We start from the raw sequence: 20,265 nt of genomic DNA on the forward strand, positions 1-20,265 counted from the left end.
TTCAAAAATTGATGGAGGCACTCCAATATCATTGTAATTCCAAAGCCACTTCCCTTTATTTTTGGAGTGCTAATATCAGTTTCCAAACATAAACTATGTTAGCTCGCTTAATTTTATTTTAACTATGACTTTTTTTAATCAAATGTAAGAATATATCCACATTACTCCACTATTGTGTTTGTTAAGTCAAAAATTTCCAACAATAATTTAGGATCTTTTTTTTTGTAATATTGTGGGTTGGGAGGAAAACAAAAACAGGTAGAACAAAAATGAAAAATTAAATTGTGGATTGGGAGGAAAACAAAAAGAGGTAGAATAACAAAAATTTCCAACAAAATAATTTAGGATTTTTTTTTTTGTAATATTGTGGGTTGGGAGGAAAACAGAAAGAGGTATAACAAAAATTAAAAAAAAAAATTGTGGATCGGGAGGAAAACAAAAAGAGGTAGGATAAAAATGGAAGAAAATAAGGGATGAGGCGCCAAGAATCAAACCTGGATCGCCCTGAACTTTGACCATACGCATTAGCCACAATACCAGGTAGATGCCTAAAGTAATTAATCTTTTGAATGCCCTAGCCCGGGGGTTGCCCAGGCCCGAGGGCTTACAGAGCTTACCCCGGGCCGGCCCTGCTTGGATCACTCTCCCTAGGACGAAGGCTGACTGGTTCACAGAGATGAAACCGTTCAGAAAACTTTTGAGATGATTAGCCATGACCTTGGTGATAACCTTGAGGTTAAAGTTGCACAAGCTAATAGGCCGGTCCCAGTGAATCCGAACAACTGATTTGTCTTTGTAGAGATATTTTCGAAGAAACTTTTCGGGTCCCTAGCATTGCTAATTGCAATAGTCTAAACCTCAGGGTGGTCACGATAATTTACCCCAGTCTGTGTACATTTGTTCAGAAAGTATACTGTCCTCTTCCTTTGCTTTGCTCACCGAACCCCAAGTCATCACGAGTCCCTTCCACCATTTTTGCTTTCTGTTTTCCTCGATCAAATCGAAAACCCTGGCGGCCCTCGTACTCACTTCATTCCTCACCAATTCTCGGCGACAGCTAGGGTTTTCCCCCTCCGCTTTTTTATTTTGAGAAACGACACGACATTCGACTAAATCGAAGGTACTTAAATTCTATCTTCTGTACGCGTGCTCGTTTGTGTATACTTCTAGAAACTCTTTTATGTTGATGAGATTTGCTCTGTTCTGTGCGATTTTGAGCTGATTTTTCGTCTGCATTTTAAGCAATTTTCAGATTCATGCATGCTTTTGTAAATGTGCCGCAATTGATCTTCTCAGTTCTCAAGCAGTTTGATTTGGGTGAGTTGTGCGTTGTCGTAATTTATAACCCCGTTTGGTTGCTAATTTCGAAAACAGATTTTCAAAACACTTTAGGGAAGTTGTTTTCGAAAACAAGTACTCATCTTTCCGTTTTTTCTTTAACCCCCCCAAAAGTACTCATCTTCTGCACGTGTTATTTAGTTTTTAGCATAAATGATTTCTGCTAGATTATAACTCCGCCCGTGCCGTGCTTTGAGTCATATCTTTTTGCAGCCGGTCCCAAGCCCGAATAAAGGAGGAGGGTTGTGTGTTAGGTAGCACACTTGACAGCCAGCACGTAAAAGCCCCGTTAGATCTTTATGACATGAATTAGCTGATCCCAATTGATTGGGACACACGCTCGCTTTGGTTAGTGATTTCCGCTGGATTTTGAAAAATTCTCAGTTATTCGCTAAAAGATGAGTTCTTATTGAAGAAAAGAGTTCAAAAATAACGTGTGAAATGCATCACACAATGAATTTTCTGAAGTGTTATAGAAAACTAATTGTGAAACAGAATAAGAGGGCCGGATTACATAATCCATAGCCTGTTTACATTTTATAAGCTATGAAATGGGAAATCGAGTATAACATTGGAGAGTGTATAACATTGGAGAGTTGGTCGAGACTCTAATCTGTTTGTGACACTTTATGAGATGTTTTACATTCTGCTAACTACCATTGTCCATCTAGGTTTCATGACTTATAGGTTTATGAAAGTCAAATTAATTGGGGTTAAAACTAGTATCCGATAAATAGCTGTGAATGCATTTCTATTTTATGATGGCATAACTTTGGAAGAATCTCATGCACACCCTGTGATGGCTTTCCATCGAGTGAATGTCCAAGTTCCCCTTAGAAGTTAATTGCTTTTTTTTTTTTTTTTTTGTCCATACATGTTTAATCCATGCCAAATAAGTGGAAAATCTGCATATCTAACCAAACCAAACTGAGCCTTGTGTCCCAATCAACTGGGCTATAAAATGTCTTACTTTTATCAGTCCCTGAAATTGCTACCAAAATACCATTATGAAGGTTTTTTAATGCAAAAAAGTGGAATAGTTACCGCAGAAGCGTTAACAAACAGCCTTTTTGTCATGTGTAACTTGTAAGTTTGGAACTCATTTGGTTCCCTCCTCCTTAAATGAATTATTTCCTGAAAAGAGTCACTCACCTCACCTCAACTTTTTCTTTTGTATGTCAGTATCAATGATTTTTGCTGTTGGTTGATAGTCTAACGTCTTCATCATTTCATTTTCAACAATTTTTTAGGCAAATTGGGCAGGAAGTGCAATGGATCACAGTTCAGAAGAGGACACTGATATAAGTGAATCTGAAATTGAGGAGTACGAAGACAAATCTTATGAAAAACTCAAGAGTGGAACTCGTCAGGTCAAAATATCAGATGAAACCTTCAATTGTCCTTATTGTCCGAAGAACAAAAAACGAGATTTCCAATACAAGGATCTCTTACAGCATGCGAATGCGGTGGGCAAGGGTAGCTCACAGAAGCGAACTGCGAGAGATAAGGCAAATCATCTGGCATTGGTAAAGTACTTGGAGAAAGATCTAGGGGTTGGTGGTGGTCCCTCACAACCTGTTGTTGCTGAGGGTGACGCTCTAGAAAACTGTGACCATGATGAGATGTTTGTGTGGCCGTGGATTGGAATTGTGGTTAACCTCCAAACTGAATGGAAGGATGGGCGTTATGTGGGGGCAAGTGGTTCCAAGCTGAGGGACCAATTAACCAGGAGAGGCTTCAATCCAACAAGAGTTAATCCATTATGGAACTTCAGGGGTCACTCTGGAACTGCTACTGTGGAATTTAACAAAGACTGGTCTGGTTTCAACTATGCCATGTCATTTGAGAAGGCCTATGAGGCGGATCATCACGGGAAAAAGGACTGGATTGTAATTAAAGACATGAAAGATCGAGGATCTGATCTCTATGCTTGGGTTGCTCGCGCAGATGACTACAAATCTGATGGGATTATTGGGGAAAATCTTCGCAAGATTGCAGACCTTAGAACAATTTCTGATCTCATGGAGGAAGAAGCCAGGAAAACTAGTAAACTTGTGTCTAAGTTGACAGATTTGATTGAGGTAAAAAATAAGGACTTGGCAAAGATGCAGGATAAAATGTCTGAGACTTCAAACTCCCTTAACAAATTAATGGAGGAGAAAGATAGGCTTCATCAATCTTATAACGAAGGTGTTTTTTTTTTTCCTTATTGGTTTTAGCGGTCAAGTATTTTTTCCCTTTACCTGCGTAACGTGTTTGAGGAAGTTTAATTTTAATCTAGTGCACTTGTAGGCTGTTTGAGTTATGTATTTCCCCCCCCCCACCCAAAAAAAAAAAAAAAACACACACACACACACAATCCCCACCTAATACTTGAACTGACGGTAGTGTATTTGATGTTTGTTTGGAGTCAGAGATTAAAAAGATTCAGTCGAGTGCGCGAGACCATTTTCAGAAGATTTTTAATGACCATGAAAAGCTTAAGTTGCAATTGGAATCTCAAAAGAAGGAGCTTGAGCTGCGGGGACAAGAATTGGAAAAACGTGAGGTCCAAACTGAAAATGAAAGCCGAAAGCTTGCTGAAGAGATTGAGAAAGTATGGTATTTCTTGCTTGGTTTTATTATGGTTTCATGTTCCTCATGTAAACAATGAAGAAGTTAAGCTTTTCTTTCAATATACTGCTAGCTTCATGCTTTCCGCAGTGGAAGAGCATAAAATTAACAGTTTTCCCCCCCTTTGTCCTTGCTGTTGCTTATTTATTTTAGGTATGTAAATGTACCATTTTAGGGAGATTAGACATTCTACTCCATTTTGTTAAAGTATTGGTTAACTTAAAACTCACCTCTTATTATTCTCACCCGTAAGGCACAAGGGAAAACAAATTAATTCACGTCCTAATTGGCATGGCTTCCCGAAGTGTTTCTTTTTTGTGTGTGTGATCTCCTGTGTCATGTTACATGTACAGCTACACTAAGTGCTGTGACATTAGTTTCGAATAAGAAGGTAAAAAATGTCTTATGTGTCATGCTACATGTACAGCTACACTAAGTGCTGTGACATTATTTTTGAATAAGAAGGTAAAAAAAGTCTTACTGGGCAAAAGAGATCTTACTCGAAAGTAACTCGCATTCGTTGTAATTTTTACTGCAACAACACATTAGTGTCATTTTTGTGCTTTAAATGCTGTAGTATCTGGGTTATGAAATGGTTGACGACATGGATTACATTGTTCTTGTAGAATGCGGTTAGAAATAGTTCGCTTGAGATGGCAGCTATGGAGCAACTGAAAGCTGACGAAAATGTATTGAAATTGGCTGAAGATCAGAAGGTATGTTAATTTTTAGTAGTTGTTGATACTGACTCCCCTTTTCAAAGTTGAAATGTTGGCTAGGTCATGCATGCCTGACTATCTATTTCAGAGGCAAAAAGAGGATCTCCACAAGAGAATTATTCAACTGGAAAGACAATTGGATGCGAAACAAGCAATAGAGCTAGAAATCGAGCAACTGAGAGGGTCGTTGAATGTTATGAAGCACATGGGAGATGATGGTGATTTGGAAGTTCTTAAAAAGGTTGATGCAATACACACGATGTTGAGAGAAAAGGAAGGAGATCTTGATGATTTAGAAGCATTGAACCAGACACTAATTGTGAAGGAGCGGAAGAGTAACGACGAGCTGCAGGAAGCTCGCAAAGAATTGGTTAATGTAAGCATTTTGTATTACTCTTTTCTTTTTACCCTGCCTTGTAGTTTTCTTCTCTGAGGTCTACTTTTTAGATTCAAGAAACTGCAAGAACGGTAGAGGGAAAAAAGAAGAAATGCCTAAAATGACGACGGGTGCCCTCTACCTTGAGATGCCTTGTAGCTTCAAATTCCAAATTTACTTGCAGGTTTTACCGCTGTTGTTCAGATCCCATTGCCATTATAGTCAGTCTTACATGATCATGCCAAATATAGGTTACGGTACGTAATGATTAAGTTGAATGTAGCACATGGCCTTTTAATGGACTTCAAGTTGCATAGTTTGTGATAGTGTAGATGCTTTTCTGATAGGATGACCTGGAAAGCGAGAATCTGTTACATGACTTACATCACCTGGTACTTGTGCTGCCTGCGCAAGTCACCAGTGACTTTCTATGTGGACTGCGGTAAATGTGTTTGGAAAATGCTAACCATCAACCGTTGGTCTGTGGTTAAGGTGCAAAAAGCTTGTTGGTATAAGTAGAAGTTGTTTAGTAATGTGTAACAATATGGGTGAAAAGTGTGTTGAAATTCTAAACATCTTGACTTGGGAAATCTATTGAGAAATTGGCCAAACCAACGCACACAAAACGCGAAGAACAATCAAGAAAAGAATCAAAGAATCCAAGACACATAAATTTTACGTGGTTCCCCTACTATGTTGTTGAGTACATTCATGGCTCACACGAGTTCCCTGTATGTTACGAATGAAGAATGGAGTCACATCGGGTGCGTTTAGCAAGTAATTATAATTTAGGGTTTACATCATCAAAAAGTTAGTGAAGTGCAAATTAACATGAATCAGGCTTCGCAAACTCAACCAAATCCTATGTTATTTTATTCTTTTTCCCCTTTTATCCTTGGGTTTTCCTCTGTACATGTAAGTTTCTTTAGATTTCTTGGGTATGTGAAAACCATGGGTATAGAATGTGATTTATTGTTTAAGAGACCAAAAAATAAATGGGTATGGAAAATGATTATAAGCTGTATGTTTGTCATATGTTACTTGTATACTTTTAATGCTGAGACTCGCCCACAATGAACGACAGGATTGTCGTCTCTCTCTCTCTCTCTCTCTCTCTCTCTCTCTCTCTCTCTCTCTCTCTCTCTCTCACACACACACACACACACACACACACACACACACACATGCGCGCGCGCGCGCACTGTGTAATTTAGTCAGATATGTCCTTCAAGAATCTTACCTCCAGTTCCTTGCCCTTGCAAATTAAGCCTTCAAACTTGGAAGGACTAATTCCCTTTTGCTTTGTAGGGCTTGAAAGAAATGTCAAGTAACACTGAGATTGGTGTTAAGAGGATGGGTGAACTGGACAATAAACCTTTCCACGAAGCAATGAAGAGGAAGTACAATGAAGCAGATGCTGAAGATAGAGCTATTGAAGTATGCTCAATTTGGGAGGAGTACCTTCGAGATCCTGAATGGCATCCTTTCAAAGTCATCACTATTAATGGAAAATCCCAGGTTTGCACTTTATAATTATTTGAAATTCTGCATGCACAATGGTTAACTATCGACAATCTTACCTTGGTACAGTTGTCATTTGTGAAAACAATTTATGAAGTACTCCTAAAACCAATGGTCCACAATAAATGTCCAAAGTACGATATGGGTTCTTTGTTTTAGATTTCTTAGCACGTGATTTAGCTGATTTACGTGCATAGTCCAATGGGTCTGAAACTCTCCAATTCGAGTGCATATTCAACTAGTAGTTGAAAACTTGAAGCTCCTTTGTTTTGTTTTTGCATGATTTAATTTACATAATACTTGTGTTGTCTGTTCAGGAAGTAATAAATGAGGAGGATGAAAAGCTGAATGGTCTGAGGGATGAATATGGCGTTCAAGTGTACAATGCTGTAACCACGGCTTTGAAAGAGATAAATGAGTACAACCCAAGTGGAAGGTATATAATCTCAGAGCTGTGGAACTACTCTGAAGGGAGAAAAGCCACATTGCAAGAGGGAGTCAATGTGCTAACAAAAATGTATAAACGCAGGAAGCCATTCCTCTGATGGTGGAATGTGTTTTTCTGCTCATGCACTTTATTTCTATTCGTTTCTTTTCTCAGATTAGTGTATTTGTATCTGTATCACTACAATTTAGCCCCAAGTGGTGGCGGGGGGTGGCTGCTGAAATGAATTGCTCTATGACGTACTCACAAAAAAGTGTGGGTGAATGGTTTGGTTGTAGTGGTAATTTGAACTCCGGAGTCGTACAATAAACAAATGAACTTTGTTGCAGGGGTCCTTGTTGAATTGGTCTGCATTAGGTTTAAATTTACTGTTTTTTTAAGGGAAAAACATGCGAGAGAACCTTCATGCGATTATAAACTTATAGCCCTCACATGTCGCTCTATGGTTCTGTGATTGGAAATTCAGTTGCGAGTTGCACTGTTGAGTGCTTGAAGACGACTCCAATTCATACCTGTGTCAAGAATTTAGTACTACAAGAGTTTCACATATCATGAGGTGGTTGTTTTCCGACCCATTAGTTTAAAACCAAAAGTTCCACTTGCTCGTACTGAAATCAGCATTGGGATGTCATCTTGGAATGTATTTCGACATGAAAAATCTGCTCGTGCATCTGTGTTTCAAAGCAAAACTAGAGACCATGTTTTGTATGTACGTTTTTTACTCAGTTATTTATTTATTTTTTATTACAATCATGTGTTTAATCCAATTTGATCAAATTGGTACCATTGAGAAATATTCATGGGACCTTTGGATCTCAAACCCTTAAATTTAGATCAATATTGAGCATAGCTAATATGAGAATTTATAATTTAAACTTTTAGGGTAAGAGTGGAATGGAGTATATTTATCCAAAATATAACGGACAATGTTTTATTATATGCTCTGTTTAATTGAACTCTAAAATAGAGATTTTGGATTGAAGATGTGTGAGATATTTCATGCCCCTGGGCACAGTCACGTGATGTCCCAGACCCTTTTCAACCACACATTGAATGAGACCTACGCACTTATTTGGGTCGCACACCAAAATGTGTAACGAAAAGAGGTCTAGGGGCACCACATGGTGGTGCTTTAAAGGCATTAAATAGTTTTTCATTTTTGGACTGATTCTTACAAAATATATGATTTGTACTTTCCCAAGAGCACTAATCATATCTTGGATTGAATTTAATTGAGAGATTATTCAATGCCCTTTGATTGCTGATTTTGTCACTCTCTTTTTTGTTAACGTTACTCTCCTGCAAGTGTATTTTTGGTACAAAATATTAACAATCATAGAGTTCATTTAGTTTTAGTATACAAAAAACTTTCCCTTAAAAAAAAGTATCCAAAAATTTTAAAATCATAAAGAATATTATAGATTACAAAATATTAACAATTAGGTTAATGATAATGCCACGATCATATTCTCTCCTGCCACGACATTTTGATGTCGCTGACTATTATACCCTTTTGATCAATGCATCTACATGTCTACTTCTCTCTCTCTCTCTCTCTCTCTCTCTCTCTCTTAATTTTGTCCTGAGAGTAAGAAGCAAAACCCAGTTTGTACTAATCTCTCCCTTCGTCCCTTCCATGGCCTTCAATCGTCGTCACTGTCAAACCACTTGCAGATCAGCTGATCTCTCTCATTAGAAATCGTCTGCCCACTGCCTCTCAATAGATTTCCTTTAATTCCCTACCTCATTCGTAACCCATACACCAAATCCCGCTCTCCAAATTAGCTCGCAATCTATGCATGCATACAAATAATAGATAGAGCAATGGTTGATTTTGGTTAAGCATAGCCATTTGATGTTGGGATTTTTCGGATCATCCCATTTTCTCTTGTGTTAAAAATATAGAGTTGAATCCAAATAGAATTTAAGTGCCGGGTATAATGGTATTGTAGATTGATTCAAATATGAAGGGAAATTGTCACTATCATCATCGACAAAATATGAAGGCCGAAATGATTTTGAAGGTTTCCTGATTTATCTTGTATTCATGGCCCTCTTTAGTGGCCTTCCTCAGCGATCGGTGGTCCAAAATGCAGTAAGATTTAAAATGATTGAGTACAGAAAGAGAGAAAATGGAATAATTGTACGGCTACATGAAAAATTCGTGAAATTAAAAAATATACTCGTGGCATTATCGCACCCTAACAGTTATTCGAAAAGTGTGAATAGTACTGCAACAAGAGCATTTATTAACATTTCCCTTCTTTTTTTCTCCATCGCCGTTAAAGACGTCATTGTACAAGGACAAGAAAGTTCTTTTCCTTGCATCCATGGATATCCCAAAAGGAAGAACTGAAGAAGCTGCCTTCCTTCTCTACGTAAAGATGATGGTTTTGACATCTTAAGTAACTCTTTCTTTCGACTCAGCAAGATTGCAATTGGAGCGTAGAGCTAGGTCTAGGGTTCGCCCACAAGGACCAACTTCCTCAACTCATCTCTACTATCCTTCACCCCCATCAGGTAATTCTTCCTCTCGTTGCCCAAATGTAATAGTGTGTTTCACTCGAATGCTAATGTAACTAATCATCATCATATATAGAAGAAACCCACTCCCGCTGTCCACACAAAGATGGTCAAAGACTCAAAAGGAACTCAAACACTGCGGATTTAGATTGCATTGATGCCGCTTTTAGTTGTCTGTTGTTAAAAATGCAATTTTTCTGTTGGGTATGTCTACAGATTCTTCAAAGGTGCTTCCTTGTCTAGCAATCAGTTTGTCAGCCGAAATGTCAAGAATTAGGTTTGTGCTCAATCTCAACAGAGCACTGTGAACTTTTTTTGCAATGATGTGCCTATCGGTACTTGCCTAGGTCTTATGATCATAATCTTGAGGAGCTGAGCTAAGGAGGAAGCAATTGAACTTCTACATGGGCTCCATATCTGGGGAGAATAAGTTTCTCTCTTTTCTGTGAGCAATCAATGTTTGGGGGGCAAAGAACTCTTGAGTAGTTATTTCTTATACCCTTTCCAGATCTGTTTAAATCCTTCTTGAAGAGATAATAAATCAATTGGGTCATGATGAACATTGTCATAGTTTCGTCATTAGACATAAGTGCAAAATGTGGAGTCCGCCCTGAGTGTGATTGAATGTTTACTTGGCTACGTGCCCATGTTGCCTTGTGCATATCAAACTTCTAGATTGCAGTTGAATCTACAAATTTGAGCAAAGATAGTTCATCCTTTGGGCTTTGAGTTATATCCTTCATCTGAAAGCCATTAAGTCTAAGGCAGATAAATATCATCTATGCTCGTTGGGTACCTTCAATTTTCTTGATAGGTTTCTTTTCTTGGATCGTGGCAGGAGGTACGTTTGGGTCTCTGCCCACCCACTTTTTGCTTTTAATTTATCACTGAATCTATTCTGTCTCTCCCTGTCTTTGAGTGAGCAAACTAAAGTTGATAGAGCAAGTATTTTTTCCGCATTATTAGTTTTAGGAATCTAACTTTGGTATCCACTTCGTCGTCATCTCGGAATTTATCACAAAATCTGTAACTTCTATACCTAAAGTGGTGCAGGCACTTCCAATTTGATTCAAATGGAAAATGAAATCCTTGAAGAGCTCCGAAGAACACGTACTCTGGCTATGAGCCTTGCCAAAGAAGTTGATGTAAAAAATCAGAGATTGTGGGAACTGGAACGCAAGTATGACGAGACTTCAGCAACTCTAGGCAGGATGATTGCAGAGAAAGATAGGCTGCATCAAGCATTTGCTGATGGTATATCATGCTCTTTACAAATGCTAGAAGTATTTGAGTGTGCAAAGGGTGTATAAAGTTCATGGCTTTCGTTATTCTTTTGGATTTTGTGTAATCTTTTTCCAATTGCCACTTCATCTTTGTATGCTTATGTATTAGTGATTCCAATGGTGAACAACATTCCAACATTGGAGCTGTTTGCTTTTCCTGGTTGGCAAACATTGTCATTTTACCGTTCCATACTGTGAATCATGGTAGATTAAAGCAATGGCATCCGCGAATTTTGGTGTCTCCAATTATACTAACATATGTAAGATTTGTGGCCCCTTGGTTAGCTCATGTATTAGTCTCAACAAACCAATTATTTCAAGGTTTGGTGCATTCATAAGTTGCAGATGTCCCGTTCAGTGATACACCTTTCTTGAATGAGGTGAAAATGTTAGCTCTTGGTACGGTTTTTATGGACATTTCCCACCTTTACATATCATGGGATGCATGAGTTCAATGCCTATGATGGTAAACATCATTTGTGTATGTTTGACGAGGAGTGAGAAAGAGAATATACATTCCTCTAGGCCAGAGCCAACAAGGCTCATTGTTCTGAGATGGTATCTAGAAAGCGTTTGCCAATTGCCAGGCTCCCGATGGCTCCACATCACAGAGCCCGCTTAGTTTTCGTTTTTTTTGGAGAAAGCATGGGAATCTATGATTGCTTGAAAGTTATTTCTGTCGGTCGATCTTTTCCTTATGTGAGGTGTTTATGGGACTTGTTTAGGGAAATGCCTCTATGATATTCATGTAGTTTCATTGGTTGATTTGTGTTCTCTCAAGCTATATTGGGCGGGGATGAGGGGGTGATAGGCTACAATTGTCCAAGTGAGGATCAAGATTCAAGGGGCACCATCTGTATACATAACCTTTTCCCTTATTGTTGCCCTCTTGGGAAAAATGCTGGCTCCGCCATGTTCTTTCCTTGCAGTTTCCATCAAAAAAATGAGAGAATGTGGTGGTCTGAGCTGGTCAGTCTCTGAAGTTAGTTTCTTTACTTTCTGCTTGTTGGTTTTGCGTTGGGGTCTTTCAAATAGATGTTTCTGGTATACCATCGTGCAGGATATAGAAGTTATTTTCCTTCACTAACATATCAAGTTCTCGCAGAAATGAGAAAGATGGAGTTCATTGGGGTACAAAATGAAAAGCTGAAGCTCGAATTGGAATGTCAAATGAGGAATATGCATTTCATGAGGCTACAAAATGAGAAGCTGAAAGATGACTTGGTAAATCAAAGTCAGGAACTTGAGCAACAAGCTAAAGAAATGGAGAAGCAAAGGGCCAAAGTTGATCTTGAGCGAAAAAACTTGCTTGCTGAGAAGGAAAAGGTATGTTTGTGCATTAATCAATTCAATGTCTCTTTAACAAGACTATAGCCTTCTTTCTTGTTTCATCGTGACTGAATTGGTTCAAGTTCTACATCAGTCTCCCCTTCTATTGGTCTAAAGAGCTAACCCAACCAGAGGAACGAAAACAAGTTCCCCTAAGCTACCTGGCCTCAAACCTTAGGAGAAAAAACAGGCCAACGAGTTGGTGTTACCTAGTGTGAGCATTTAAAGTATATATGCTAGTAAGTAAGGTGGAAATCATATCCATCCCTATAAAGCTTAAACTATTAGGTAGAGAGTTCCCAATTATATTAAAAGATAACCCATTCCATACCCAACCAATGTTCGATTTGTGATGGAGTACGTGGGTAATAAAGTTTCGTAAAATGTGATGGAATGAGCCCTGCTCTGATGCCAAGGACTGTTTAAAGTTTTCCCTGTAGACCTGCTGGAGTCTTTAGTGGGGTTTGGTTTACATTCAGATTCTAATTGTTTTGCTCCAGTAACATGTTCCCATGTTGACATGGTTTGTACTCCTGAAATTCAGATTCTAATGGCTGATGTATGTTCCAATAGATTGCGTTTCTGGCAAGAAAAGAAGTTTGGATAAAGTATTTAGCTGTCAGTGTAAAAAGAATCATATCTAACTTGTTGCAAATCATATTGTCATCAATTTGGTCTTTTATAACACTACTACACCATTCTCCTTTGGATGATATTTTTTTTTGTTTATTTATCTAATTTTCAGCACAATTCGAGTTTGCTTAATCATTTCTTAATTTTCCTTTATGCTGATGTGAAATTTGGTTATGAGTGATGCAGCTGAAAGATCAGAATGGCTTTGAAGATGACTATAGCTTGAATATCCAGCTTGACGCTTTGAAGGAAGAATTGGCTGAAAAAGTTGATGACTTGCATGATATGGAAACCCTTAACCAGACACTTATACTTAGAGAGCACATGAGTAATGTTGAGCTCCAGGATGCTCGGAAAGAATTGATCAATGTGAGCACTTGATCTTCATGGTTAAAATGTTGAATAGAAAACCAGGATAGTATAACCCTTTAGAATATGACACGGGGTTCTACTGGAGTACAATTTTTGGAAATTAATGCAATTCCAAATTCTCGTTTGAATGATTTCCTTGTCTTCCGATATAGGTTTTACCAAATGTGTTGGATATAGTGACAATCGGAGTCAAAAGGATGGGAGAGGTTGATCAGAAACCTTTCCAAGATGTATGTTTACAGAGGTTCTCTGGTGAGGATTGGGAGGTAAGAGCTGTGGAGCAAAGCTCATTGTGGCAAGAAAAAGTGAAAGATCCAGGTTGGCAGCCTTTTAAAAAAATGACCAAAGATGGAAAATTGCAGGTATTGTTCAATTTGTTCTTTAGCTATCTCAAACACAGAGCGCTACCTGTTTTTTTTTTTTTTTTCTTATCCTTTTCTTTTGTTGCCCCACACTACGTTAATTTAACAAGTTGCAAAAATCCAGTGACCAATACATGCATATTTTTGTTTAGTGGAAAGGAAACAAACCTATTCCTGAAGTAAAATATATGGTCAAGCTGGACATAGGGGAGTTGTGTCTATCATTGCTCATGTCACATGATTCTTTGCCTTCAATCTATCAAACTTTCAAAAGGACTAAGAGCATTAACGAGGAACCACTTGTTGGCTCAACACCGTAGATTTAGACAAGGTAGCTTGTCAATGGAAAGCTACTCATACCAAAGGGCACCCATTAAACTTCACTGATGGCGAATTCGTGTATGGAGTTCTGTGGGTAAGCATTTTAGGCATCACTCTCTCCATGGTGGTAGCAAAAAACTAGATTTAAGATTCATTACAGAAATCCATGCAGCAGTTTATATGAGCAACCAATTAACTCAATTAAAGGACAAGAATACTGGAAACTCTGCTTGATTTACACTGGTCTCTACTCTCGAAACACATGTTGTTGGACACTTTTTTTCCCTTTATTTTTCTCAACTTTTTTTGCTACCTTTGTTTTGCTTGATGTTCCTCTTTTTTATCTTATGATGAAATTTATTCCTTCTGTTTATTACAGTTCCTTCAAAATGCAGGAAATAATCGATGAGGCGGACAGTAAGTTGAAAGAATTGAGACGTCTATGGGGTGAGGCAGCATACAATTCTGTCGTCAATGCGCTATTGGAATTAAATGAATATAATCCAAGTGGGAGGTATGTAGTGAAAGAACTCTGGAACTTCAAGGAGGGAAGGAGAGCGCGTTTAAAAGAGGTAATTGATTGCATAGTCCAGCAACTGAAGAGTCTCAAGTCTCTTAAACGCAGGAGGTGACAGGGTTGGCGCCAACATCCAGTCCTACATTTGGCATAGTTCCTATCAGTAATCTACACAAACTACAAGCATATACGTTGACGAACTATGTTTTACAGCTTGTTGTTTGGGTCACTTCGTGGTTCTTTATTTATTGGGAGGAAAAATTCTCTCTTCTCATGTAAGTGTTCACCTGATACCTGAAAGCATATATTGATGTAAAACACATACACTATATGAATCAGGAACAGACCTTATCTTCTGTGCTTACAGATAATGTACCTTGGTTGTTGGATGTGTACATGCGCATTGCCTAGGCATGTGTCCATGACTCCATATTGTGTCACAAATTCATCGAAGATTTGCTAGGAGCTATGTCTATAAAAAAGTTTGACATGACAAAAGACATTTAAGTAGTGTTTATCATGATCTTGCTTGACACAAGTGCTAATTATGGAACTTGTACAAAGTAATTGAAAGGCAGAGACCCTTTTCCTTCTTTTTTGTGTGTGTAGAGATCTAGAGAATCCAAAAACATTACACACTATCTTGGTGTTATTGTTACTTTAGTTGCTTCTATATTCTTCTTTTGCGTAGAAACTTGGGCAGAAGGACCTTTTCTCTTCCCTGGATATGCTGTTAGCTTTAACTAAAAGTTCATGCGTTTGAAGAGTGACACCTTTATCGACTACTGTTGATGACCTTGATCTAGTGTGTCAAGTCCCACATTGGAAGCCTGCATGAAAAGTCTTGGGTTCACTAACCTAATTCATTTGTTAGAGCCTCAGACTAATAACCATTTGGTTGCATTCCCTAGTAATTATTGATCTGTGCTCGGAGGCACTGCACTGCAGTTTTGGTTGGGGCCTTGACCTCATGGATTAATTGAGGCGTGAACCCAACAAGTAGACGTTAATCGCGTGTCTGGACATCGAGCAAGTATTATTCTTCAAGTGTGAACATTAACATGTATCCGTAACTCCAGTCGAAAGGATGGTATAGCTCGACAATGAGCCACTCAGCGGAACTATTCAGATTCTCAGAATAGTTTGATGAAGCAGGTGAGGGAGCTCTTGATACTGCCGGAGGAAGTACATCACTTCTCTTTGCATTGCCTTAAATCTTGGGATTCACCATGTTTAATTTGCTCATGACTCGTTCACATTTGTTGTAAAACTATGAAGTGACAGAACATGCCAAATTTAGAGAGGTGGTGACATAAATCCATTCGAATGGATCATGTGTTTTGGTCCTCTATGCAGGTATGTTTTTCAGTCCCCTGTATCCAAATTATGAAGGCAAAACATTGGGAGACATTTAAAATTATTGATGTATGTGCAGATATCTGGTTTCCCCCCCCCCTCAGAAACTACGTTCTTACAATTAATTAGAAAACAAAATCTTAAAAAGCACTAAAATAAGATTCTGTTTTCTGTTTTCAACTGTTAATCAGAACCTTCATGAATCTCTTTCCTAACAAAATAACTTCTATATACTATATGCCTAGCATTTCTTCTGCATTTCTTTCTATTCTTGTTTTGGGGGTACTTGCGTTATTCTATTTTCTAAAACCCATCTATACCGGTTATCTAAATTGTTTATTATTCTGTGAAAATATTGAGAAGATCATTCATGCAAAAAATTAAATTAATTGGATATTGATAGCAATATGGTCGGATACCATTTATTTTACAAAAATAGATGGATAATATAATTTAAAGAATGAACTGTAAGAAAAATGTGTCTCAATCTTATGTCTACCAATGTCTGATTAATATGATTTTTTTGTGCGCATGTTATGGTAAATATGCCTTGTCACAAATGTAGACTCTAGAAAGCCAACAATTTAGGGCACTATGAGGGTGTACTGCCCCAAGGCATTACAGGGACCTCAAGTCTCTGTTTGGGAAAGGTTGAGATCCAATCCAATTTTTCTTCCCTTCAGTTCGATCCGGTTTTGGGACATTTGTGGGTCCACAACAATGATCGAAATTGTTCATTTTTTAGAGGTCATAGAGAACATTTACTACGTCGAAAATCACGTCAATTGGATACCATTTGATATGATTTCAAAATGTATTAAGCTTCATATAATTGTGTTACATGGGTTGCAATCCAGTATTGTACAATTATTTTTTTACAAACTTAATGCATTTTGAAATCATATCATATAGTATTGATCAACGTGATGTTCGACGTGGTCAATGTCTCTGCGAGTTCTAAAAAGTGAATGGTTCCGACCCAAGGACCATGGAGGTAACAAAAATGCCACATAAGAATCCAAATGCGGCTCCTTTTGACGATTCAGAAGAACAAGAAAAAGAAATCGACTTCGGAGAAGAAAAAGAATATTGGATTAAGTTACACAGTATGCTTTTGTACAAAAGGGTTCGATCATTGTGGAAAGAATCACAAATGGCCAAAAATTGGATCGGACTGGAGGGAAGGAAACTAGATTAGATCTCAATCCAGTATCCCCAATCCCCAAACGGACTGAGATCCAGTCCAGTTTCCCTCCATCTAGTCCGGTCTAGTTGTAGGCCATTTGTGAGCTCTTTCCAGGCCTACAATAATGATTGAAATCATTTACTTTGTCAACAATACTACTTACACAACGATTCAAACACAACTTATACAACCTTTCACATATATGTGAGGCCCACACATAGTAGTCCGTGTGGAGCCCACATGTATGTGAGAGGTTGTGTAAGTTGTTGTGTTTGGATCGTTGTGTGAGTAACATTTTTGTTACTTTTTAGAGCTTCGTCGAAAACATTGACCATGTTGAATATCACATCGATTGGATACTGTATTGCAACCCATGCTACAGAATTATATGAAGCTTAATACATTTTGAAATCATATCATACAGTGTCTGATCAACGTGATGTCTAACATGATTAATGTTCTCGACGAACCCTAAAAAGTAAACGGTTTTGATCATTGTTGTGGGCCCGGAAAAGGCACAAAAATGTCCCAAACCTGGACCGAATTGGAAGGGAAACTGGATTGGATCTCAACCCGGCGATACTAGGGTTTAACCCTCGTAGATCGGACTTAGGGGGGCTGCTGTCCCGGCCGAGGGGGCCGCGCTCCGGTCTCGCTCCGACGACCGGAAACGTTCACTTCGTAGAGCTCGTCGAGTTGAACGAGTATGCAAAAAATCAATTTGATCAGATATCTTTAAGTGCTTGATTAGCACACATATAACTTGCCAATAATCGGTTCTAGTAGATTTGATTCAGTGTTTCGGATCCATTCTTTTCAACACAAAAAGGTTTCGATTAGGCACTTAATGATATCCGATCGAGCTAATTTTTTTACATATTCGTTCAACTCGACGAGCTCTACGAAGTGAACGTTTTCGATCGTCGGAGCGAGACCGGAGCGGGGCCCCCCTCAGCCAGGACAGCACGCTGCTGTCCCTTCAAGGGACAGCAGCCCCCCCAAGTCCCCGTATATCTATATATAGATGACTACATGCATAAGGGTTCCCAAACGCCTCTCTACCTGCACCCAGATCGGGAGCTTTGGTTTTCTTCTCTCTCTCTCTCTCTCTCGATTTCTTATCATTACTGGAGCTAGGGGTGTGCACGGGTCGGACGGGTCGGGTTCGGCCCCGAACCTGACTAGTCAGTTACCACTTTTTTGGCACCCGAACCCGAACCGAAGGAGGGGAGATACCCATCTGTGTAACCGATTTTTTTGGTCGGGTCGGGTCGGGCCCGACCAAAACCGAAGTAAACTACATGAATTCGTTGCCTTTTTGGTCGGGTTGGTCGGGTCGGGTAAGAAAAAACAGCACCCCGAGCCCCGAACCGAAAACTGATTTTTTTGGAAAAGTGTACCCATACCCGACCGAACCATATGTTCGGCCCCGCTCGAAACCCCTCGGGTCGGGTCGGGTCGGGTCCGTCGGGCTTCGGTTTTTTTGCACACCCCTAACTGGGGCTGTGATTACAAAGAGAGAGGCTTGAGTGGGTTGTTCTTTTTACCGAGAGCCCATTTGAAGTCAGGAAGAGATAGTAGACGATGGAGATCCAATGAATTAGGTGCCCCCCTAGGGTTTGGCGTCTGAAATCACCAAATCCATTCATTTTCTCTCTCTTCCCCTTTTTCGATTATGGTTTCGCCCACGATAACAGTTCTCCTAAAAATTACACTTGATATGAGCCCCACAATTCACCAAAATTAGCAATCAGTTTTTAGAACTAGCATTTGTTGTGTTAATTCTAGAGGGAGGAAAATCTATGATTTTGGTTCCTCTCTCTCCGTAACAACGGTGCATACATTGAACGTCTAATTTACCCTCGATTTCGCAGCAAATACTGTTGATTAAAACAGTGTTTGGTGGTGGAATTGTTAGGAAAATCAGGCAGCGGCCAGACAACCGTAGAGATGGGATTCCACAGATGACTGATTTTTGCTACTCTGGCTGTCTACTGATTCCATCTCATATTTTATCTACGACTGCGCTTTATTCTTCTTCCAGATGATTTATAACAAAAAATAAAAAGTGAGATGCATAACTATGCAGCGAAGTGTATTGATATCTATGGAAAGGGAAGTGATTTCTTGCTTCTTTATGGCACTCCTCTCTTCTCTTTATTTCTATCACCAAATAAATACAAAAAGGGAAGTGCCCTCAGAGAAAAGAGGAGTGCCAAAATGAATCCCTTTAGTTATCAATCTCATATTGGATCGGCTAGTGTGCTATTTTATTTAGTGGAACAGTACATACCGAAATTGGTTTGTATCTAGGTACTGTTTTGAATTTATTGCAATTTGCGTTTTTAGATATTTTTAACATACTTATGTATAGTTGCAAAACTTAAAATAGAGAAATCAAATAAATTCTAACATTTTGATTCACCTTAATAACAAATTAGCATGATTAATATAAAATGGGTGCCAAATTTTGTTAAAATACCTTAAAATTCTTGTGTTTTTACCAAAAGAAAATAATACACTAGTATTTGTGTATTAGTCGAGATTTCGGTACAGATTGGTACGCCCAGTATCAATCGTATTTTTTGCTGGTACAAAACATCAATGTATGTGTACTGTTTGATGGCTGGTACAGTACGTGATTAAAAACACTGCTATGTATTATCCTCTGCCTTATGGATTACGGTTAGCAAAACCGTTCATAAATTAATGGAGTTTCTTTTCCTTACTGAGTGCTTTGGATATTTACTAATCTTGAGAGAATTGAGGTTAACATACTTTTCTGATCTACTACAAAATGGTATAAAGATCACGGTCCAAAAACTAAAAAGATCTCACTTTTTATAAAAGCATAATAAAATGTTGCAGACTATTTTTTTAATCTCTGTTGTACAAAAAAACTGAGATGAAAAGATTTTTTTAATCTCAGTAATCTAAAAAGTGAGATTGTAACTTGAAGAATAGATCTCATTCTAAAAACAATTGAGATTATATATGAAAGAATATATCTCGTTTCAAAAAAAACTGAGATAAAAAGATTTTTTAATCTCAATAATCTAAAAGTGAGATTGTAACTTAAAGAATAAATCTTGTTTTTGAAAAACTGAAATTGTATATGAAAAAATATATCTCATTTCGGAAAAACTAAGATAAAGAGAACCTTTAATCTCAATCATCTAGAAACTGAGATAGTCAGTTAGAGAATACATCACATTTTTTTTTAGACTTGAGATGAAAGCTCTTATATAGGAAAAGTTGAAAGTCGCTTACCCGTTAATTGACTCCGCGCGCAATACCCCTAAATAAATGTCACTCTCAACCATTCTACAAAAAATTATTTCGTCAAAAAATGGGGTACTTTCGGCGATGAA

At 38.3% G+C, this 20,265-nt stretch overlaps 1 protein-coding gene and 1 non-coding gene across 2 annotated transcripts; both read left to right on the top strand.

The window, feature by feature from the left end:
- Positions 1–775: 775 nt before the first annotated feature.
- On the top strand, positions 776–14,747 carry LOC131321202 (protein INVOLVED IN DE NOVO 2-like). The gene is made up of 15 exons (XM_058352206.1): positions 776–1,120; positions 2,589–3,528; positions 3,753–3,934; positions 4,578–4,667; positions 4,759–5,046; positions 6,355–6,564; positions 6,885–7,109; positions 7,169–7,292; positions 9,419–9,532; positions 9,752–9,812; positions 10,581–10,789; positions 11,924–12,144; positions 12,967–13,149; positions 13,305–13,514; positions 14,231–14,747. Exons 2-15 carry the CDS (start codon positions 2,610–2,612, stop codon positions 14,465–14,467), a joined length of 3,273 nt encoding a protein of 1,090 aa, XP_058208189.1. The 5' UTR covers positions 776–1,120; positions 2,589–2,609; the 3' UTR covers positions 14,468–14,747.
- A 4,010-nt stretch (positions 14,748–18,757) lies between these two features.
- LOC131321509 (small nucleolar RNA snoR143) lies at positions 18,758–18,907 on the top strand. The gene has a single exon (XR_009198549.1). It is a non-coding gene; the product is annotated as a small nucleolar RNA snoR143 (small nucleolar RNA).
- The last annotated feature ends 1,358 nt before the right edge of the window (positions 18,908–20,265 follow it).

The sequence above is a fragment of the Rhododendron vialii genome, chromosome 3a (genome assembly GCF_030253575.1).
Source record: "Rhododendron vialii isolate Sample 1 chromosome 3a, ASM3025357v1".
NCBI lineage: Eukaryota > Viridiplantae > Streptophyta > Magnoliopsida > Ericales > Ericaceae > Rhododendron > Rhododendron vialii.